Source organism: Sinocyclocheilus anshuiensis, unplaced genomic scaffold (genome assembly GCF_001515605.1).
Source record: "Sinocyclocheilus anshuiensis isolate Anshui unplaced genomic scaffold, SAMN03320099.WGS_v1.1 scaffold708, whole genome shotgun sequence".
In the NCBI taxonomy this organism is placed as follows: Eukaryota; Metazoa; Chordata; class Actinopteri; order Cypriniformes; family Cyprinidae; genus Sinocyclocheilus; species Sinocyclocheilus anshuiensis.
Window position 1 is genome coordinate 863,047 of NW_015555881.1, and position 7,567 is coordinate 870,613.

A 7,567-nucleotide genomic window follows, 5' to 3' on the forward strand; every position below is an offset into this window, starting at 1 on the left:
ATGTCTTTATCATCACTTTTGATCAATTTAAAGCATCCTTGCTAAATAAAAGTGTTAATTTCTATAATTTATTTTCTAAAAAAATAAAAATTATACTGACTCTAAGCTTTTGAATGGTATAGTTATGGTAATGTTACAAAAGCTTTTTATTTCACATAAATGCTCAACTGTTTTAAATATTGATAATAATAATAATAATTAAAAAAAGGTTTCTTGAGCAGCAAACCAGCATATTAGAATGATTTCTGAAGGATGTGACACTGAAGACTGGAGTAATGATGCCTGTAAAACTTAAGAGGTGAAATTTTTCCTTTTTTGAATAATTAAATAATGAGCATATTGTTTATTCTCAACATGATAATAAAAAAAAATAAAAAATACATTGCACTTTCTTTTTACAGGATGAACCTTTAAATATGAACCCAAAACATAAAAAAATGACAAGATTTCCCGTATACTTTTCAGTTCATCACATGAAAACACCAAAGAAAATATGAACTGTATTTTTGTTCATCAACACGGTGTCTTTGCTGCTGCTGTAGAAAGTGAAGAGCTGCTGGATTCAGTGCAGCAGGATGAAGGAGAGCAGAGAACAGCAGAGGAACAGGAAGCTCTGAGTGACACTCTGAGCACTGTTACACAGGTTCCCTGAACAGCATGAGATGTCCTGAACATTAGGAACCGATTTTGTGGCATTACAAATGGCTTTAGAGACACAGCCTTTCACACCCAGTGACTGGCCTCCGAAACTGCCTGATGAAGCGAAAGAAAAGAAAGGTTAGTCTGAGCTTTACTGGTATATGGGATCGGTTTCAAACGCCCAAACATAACAGAAATAAAAATGACTAATCTTCTTTCTTTAGCAGATTCTCACCTGTTGCTGTAATGCAGCGGTCTTCACTCCCTGAACAGGTCACTGTGTTTGAGCAGCTCTTCCCAACACAAGAGTAACATTTCATTCCATTGGAGTTGGAATCTACAAGAGAAAAAACAACAACATGTTTTTTTATTTTCTGTACAAAATATATCTAATGAAACAACAGCCTATATTGATTATCCATTCAATCAATTCCCAATAGAATATCTGACTCTGCATTTTACATGATTATAGAAGTCCAATCACAACACTCACTGTACTCTCCCAGCTTTTATAGTTGCAGAGACCCGTCTCTTATATCAAACGTTACTCAAGGTCTGCACTCTAAAATTCTCTTTATTATAACAGGAGATATAAAAACAGATGACAAACGTTTCGCTTGCTGCCTTTGTCAGTGTGACTAGTTCTCAGTAACTCAATGATTATATAAAGACCAATGAAGACTAACAGGTGGTAGTAATTATATGATTTTGTACGGTTCTTAAATTCAAGATTAGATTCTATTACATTTTCAGTTGAGAATAATGTATCCTCTATTCGTTTTCTAGATGTGTTAATATCAAAAATCAATAACAATATCTCCACCACGGTGTTCCGTAAACCAACAGAAAAAAAAAAAAAAAAAAAAACATTACTATCTGCTGATAGTCATTAAGCCAACTCTATAGACCGAGACGTATTTGTGATTCAGAAGAGGAATTTGAGAAAGTCTAAAATTTTGAAGAATCGTTTTTGTTCAAGAGGATATCCACAAACTTGGTTTCATTCAGCAGTTGAAAAAATAAAATCTGAGAGATTTCAGTTATTGAATTATCAAAAAAACAAAAACAAAAACATAAGAAACCATTTTCAGTAAATTATATTCTAACTAAAACAAAACACAAAAAAAAAAAAAAAAAAAAAAAACCCGATAAAAAAAAAGCTAATTCTAACAGGAAAACGGCAGATTCATCTCATCGGGCATCAAAAACAACCACTGGAAACAGGAGTTAAGGGAAAATATAATGAACACAGGAGGGTTAATAAACACAAAAAAAAAAAAAAAAAAAAATCAGATTAAATCCATTGTGAAACAAATATTGGTTTATCTTAGTTTCGGATCCTTCTTTAAAAGATGTTTTCAAACAACCTCCGATGTTTACTTATAAAAGATCTCAAAACTTGGCAAACATGCTAGTCAGATCAGATTGTGATGACAATAAAGCATACATACAAGGTTGTTTTCAATGTCGAAATTGTACTGTACATCATGTTCTTCAAAACAACAACGCAAAGATTTTACGCGTTTTTTGACAAAAAGTATACCATATCAAATTTTGTATTACATGTTCTACAAAAAATATAATATACTTACTTCAATGTCTATGTCCATTGATGCATGTTGGAAAAACATCAAGGCCACTGACAATTAGAATTAGTGAACACAAATCAGCCATTCGTAGACGTGATGTTACTTCTCCAGTTGCCAGACACTTTATTGATTATAATCAATAGTATTGAACAACTGAAATGTATAGGGATTGAGAAAGTAATGAATCTTCGCCGGGGTTGAGAAAAGCCTCTTACAAAGAGAGGCATCTTGGTCGTTTTATTTAAAAACCATGTCACCTTTGGGGTTAAACAAAGATTTTGACCTTTCATGTTTCTTGTAAGCTTTGTGTGTGTGTGTGTGTGTGTGTGTGAGGGATTGCAATGTGAATGAACGGCATGTTTTGCCTGATGTGTTATTGTTTCCATTGAATTTTGTTGAATTTTCTGCTGTTGTAGATGGAACTGATCTGGAGTCTGTGAATTTAGAAATGTAATTACTATCACCTGTTAGTCTTCATTGGTCTTAATATAATCACTGAGTTGCTGAGAACTTGTCACACTGACAAAGGCAGCAAGCGAAACGTTTGTCATCTGTTTTTATATCTCCTGCTATAATACAGAGAATTTTAGAGTGCAGACCTTGAGTAATGCATGATTATAGAAGTAAAATGAGCGTTGATTGGATTATTTGCACATGATCATTAAGGTATTATACCTGGAGCATCCTGGGCGTTACAACGGTCAGTATCACAGCAGAAAGAAGACATCTTTGCACTGCCAAAGTTGTAGGATGCGGTTTGACAGTCATTTGGTAAAGCACAACCTTTAACCTTAACTGTAGGACTACTGTCACCTACAAAAAATGAATGATACTGGTATGACAAGTTCAAATGCACAGCAGAAATCTAATCTGCATATTCTATTTAAATGTATGCATTTGCACAAATATAACAGTAAATCTCAATTCATCACACTGGACTTACCTATTTGTGTCACCGCTGTTAAACTCATACACTTGGAAGATTCAGCTTCACAAGTGATCTCCTTTTGATCCGCACAAGAACCCGTCAGACCCTTACACTCATAACATCTGAGAGAGTGTCCTTTAGTAATAAAACAGAGAGATGGTGAGAGAGAGAGATCCTGTATTTGTACCTATTAAAAACAAACACTATTTATCTTTGTACCTCCAGTGAAAAGAATGAGCAAAAGAAAAACTGAGACTTGCAGATCCATCTTTGTTCAGGAGGTGAATGAGATAATGTGTTTCAGTGCCGATTTTATATCCTAGAAAAAGGGGCGGGGCTTTGTGAAATAATGGCAGGTTAACAGAAAGATATAAAACCAGTAAATATGTTAAATTTTAAGGAGTGTGTATAGTAGGTTTACTTCTGTCAATCTATTAACAATAATTACAAGACCTTAGAAAAAGGACTGGATTTATCAGATTGAGTCAGCTCTGAAATGTGAAGAATTGGGTTTAAAAAATGCCAGATACACTAAATCTTCCTCTTTCTGGAGAGTTTCCCAAAAGCGAGTTTGGAATAATTACATTTTTGAATGTTTTTGAAAGAAGTCTCTTATGCTCACCAATAATGCTTGTATTTGATCAAGAATCCTGAAAAAAAAAAGCATTATTATATGGTGTTTTGGTGCTCAAGAAACATGTATTATTAACATCAATGTAGAAAAAAGTTTTTTTTCTGGAAACTTTTACACCCAATACATTTTTTAAGGATATTTGTTGAATAGAAAATTCAAACAAACAGCATTTATGTGAAAATAGAAAATCTTATAAATGTCTTTTACTGTCACTTTTGAACAATTTAATGCTTTAATCCAATTAAATCCTTGCAGAGTAAAATAATTTATTAAAATTTGTTTGTTTTTTTTAATCTTACCCCAAATTGTTGAATGGTAGTGCATCACGGTTTCCACGAAAATATGAAGCAGCACAACCATTTTCAACATTGATAATAATAAGAAATCTTTTCTATGTAAATCAGCATATTACACTGATTTCTAAAGTATCATGTGACACTGCAGACAGGAGTAATAATGCTGAAAATTCAGCTGGAGGGCCACTGTCCAGCTTCAACCCTAATTAAACTCACCTGAACCAGCTAATCAGGTTTTCAGGATTAATTACTGCAAGCTTCCAGGAAGGTGTGTTTGGGCAGGACGGATGTGACTCCTATGCAATATACATACAGTATCCCTATTATGACTCATTAATACAACAGAAACTATATGTAAGAATAATATATTATACACAATTTACATGTTAACCAAAATAGAAACCTTTCTGAAATGACTATTTCCTTTTCGTCAGATATTCCGTACCAGAAGAAAGACAGCCGGGATTGCATTGATGAGGGCGAGTAAATGAATGTTCACTTTTGGGTGAACTATAACTTTAACCACAAACGGATGCTCAAAGTTTTGAATTAGCCGCACCACATTAGATTATGTTTTTATGGAGCCCCTAAAGGGACATGGTGGTGGGAAAAAAATTCGGGGTGGGAGGAAAAATTTTTTTTGCGTTCCCTCGAGAAACTTTGCGTTCCCTCGCAAAACGCAAATATCTTTGCGAGAGAACGCAAAAAATCTGACAAATATTTTTTCCTCCCACCCCAAATTTTTTCACTCAATCTGATTTTTTTCCACCACCATGTCCCTTTAGGGGCTCCGTACTACGTACAAAACGCAAATATCTTTTGCGAGGGAACGCAAAATATCTTTGCGAGAGAACGCAAAGTTTCTCGAGGGAACGTAAAAGTTTTGCGAGAGAACACAAAAAAAAAAATTCCTCCCACCCCGAATTTTTTTCCCACCACCATGTCCCTTTAGGGGCTCAGTACAAAAGAGATTTAATTATGGTACATCTTTACAATATAAATCTCTGGACCTGACAGTTAGACTTCAGTTCGCATAGGAATGCTTAAGGTTTGGCCTGGTGGGTATTCAGGAATGAAGGAATGAAAAATAATGGGAATGAAATAAAAACAAATATAAGTTAAGATGAAGGGAAGGTTCCTTGCCCAGAAAATGGTAGGCAAATATGTACTGTAGGAAGGGTGGAGTAAGTTGAGCCACCCTTTTTAATGGAAGAATGCATCATTTTTGTATGTTCAAAAGAAGCATGTCAAATCTTGCTGTTTGTAATTGAAGCATTTTTATGCCACCTTTTTATGATTTACTGTGCATGTGAAGTACATACTTTCCTATCAAATATCATGTTGATGACTTGCCATTAATGAAGCACTTTTCCCAACATGATGGCTTTGAGGAAAGATGCTCGAGTGATTGTACTTGCTTTGGCATTATTATTTCTTTTTAGTATATATCAAAATTTGTATTAAAATGTTTTATATTTTGTATATATAATTATTTATTGTATATATCAAACCTACAAAACACATAGATCTATATAAAAACAGACACTTCAAAATATGAAGGTTCTTACCCATTTGCAGGAAGTAGTAGCATTAATTGGCTTGATTGCTAAACTTGGGGAAGTACAAGCAGGAGTGCCATTTCCTATGTAGCATTCTTTGTGTGATTGTTTAATTAATATATACAATGGTTTACTTGCATGTTATATTGTCCTGGTCCTAGTTCAGTAAAATATTTTGCACTTTATTATTATTATAATTATTGATTACTTAGATCTTATTTACTGAAATGTACAAAAACAAAATGATTGAAACATTAGACTGACAGTTACAGTTATTTCTCAACTGGTTGTGATTCAGTCATCGTGTAAAAGTTTGTGGACACCTCCTTATGATTAATGGGTTTGAAAATCCCAGTGAAAACAAATCTTGCTGTTATGTCATGCAGTCACTTTCTATAGACATTTTGTAACAACTCCCAATATTGGGAGTTGTTACAATTTGAGTAAGGTGCTTTTGAATCAGGTCTTGAAGAGCTTAACGTACCTGCACCAAACCCAGACCTGAACCTCTGACTCTGTAACATGTATTGCAAAACTGTAGAAGAGTGGAACTGTAATAGCAGCAAAGAGAGGATTAACGCCCTATAAACACATGTGGCTTTGAATTCATTTAAACATTAAATGTTCAGCAGGAACATATGAGTGTGATGTTCTGGAGTTCATACGCTTTTGCCCATATAGTGCATTTTTACTATGGTGTCAGTGTGAAGTAATGCATATGAATGTTATGGTATAGATAGTTATGTTTCTGTTGATCAAATATTGACAGAGAAACATTATAGTTAAATAAGTTTGTTTGGATTAAAAATCTAATTCAAGGCAGCTACAGCTACCTTTACCTTAATATCAAGCTATATATATATACTGTATGTATATACGTTTTATAGGACCACATTTTATGTAAAATACATATGAATTATCATGAGATCACGTTGGTCTGACACATGCTGAAAGAATATGGTCTGGGCATATGTTGATTATCAATCAATCCTCACTCAATATGTTTGTGGAATGCAATGAGAAAAAGTCTGTATGCACAAGCAGTGCTCTCTTGTGGCCTTATTGCAAACACAATACGTGTCTTAAGTTTTTCAAGCAATAACATTTTTTCTTTTTACATGCAAATATAAATACAGCACACACATTATAAATAGAAAGACAACATGTTACTACAACAAAAATTGAGATGTGCGAGTAGGTGTTTTGATGTTAGCATGTGCAAAGATCTTAGGCTGTCTGTTTTCACCTGCTGATAAATGATGCTAAATGCAGTTTTCAAATCTATCATACTGCATATACCGATGTGTGTCGCCACTGTTAAACTTTAGTACTTGGAAGCTCCACTGGGATGCCACTTGTTTTTGTACACAAGAACCCATCAGTGTCCTTTAGGATTTGTACCCACCAACAATTCAAATACTATTTGTCTTTGTACTTCCAGTGAAGTAAAGTGAAAAAAAATTGATCAGGTGAATGAAACAACATGCCTGTTGCAGCAGAAATGTCTGTCCGAATGGTTGTCACAAGTAACAGCACATGTTGTAGGCCTATTTCTCATTTGCAAGTTGTTTTGGACAAAAGCGTCCACTAAATTAATAAATGTAAATGTCACTCGCTTGGTTTTTCATAGGGATTATTAATAATAGGGATATTATAATAATAGGGATTCTTTTTTTTTCGTGGATTTTTTTTCGTGGAGTTGTGGATGGGTCTTTTTATTATTTTTGCAAAATACAGTACAGGGGCCCGTTCTTCATACGTCGCTGCTTAGCCTAAATCCGAGATGAAATGTCACATCCAAGATGATATCATCGCGCTAATCAGGATCTGGCTGATTCGGTTCTTCGAACGCTACTGTTGTTGATGATTAGTATGGCTGGATTGAGTTATCTGAGATAACTGCGCGTTCTATGGCCAGCCGT

At 34.3% G+C, this 7,567-nt stretch overlaps 1 protein-coding gene across 1 annotated transcript in view; it reads right to left on the reverse strand.

The window, feature by feature from the left end:
- The window catches only part of LOC107675692 (urokinase plasminogen activator surface receptor-like), a 15,927-nt gene extending 12,463 nt beyond the window's left edge, over nucleotides 1-3,464 (reverse strand). The window contains exons 1-5 of the mRNA XM_016470108.1: nucleotides 3,376-3,464; nucleotides 3,172-3,291; nucleotides 2,904-3,041; nucleotides 875-976; nucleotides 566-753 (exon numbers count right to left, since the gene is read on the reverse strand). Coding sequence (XP_016325594.1) covers nucleotides 566-753; nucleotides 875-976; nucleotides 2,904-3,041; nucleotides 3,172-3,291; nucleotides 3,376-3,424 — 597 coding nt within the window. The 5' untranslated portion in view covers nucleotides 3,425-3,464. The remainder of the gene's footprint in view (nucleotides 1-565; nucleotides 754-874; nucleotides 977-2,903; nucleotides 3,042-3,171; nucleotides 3,292-3,375) is intronic.
- Between the last annotated feature and the right edge of the window lie 4,103 nt (nucleotides 3,465-7,567).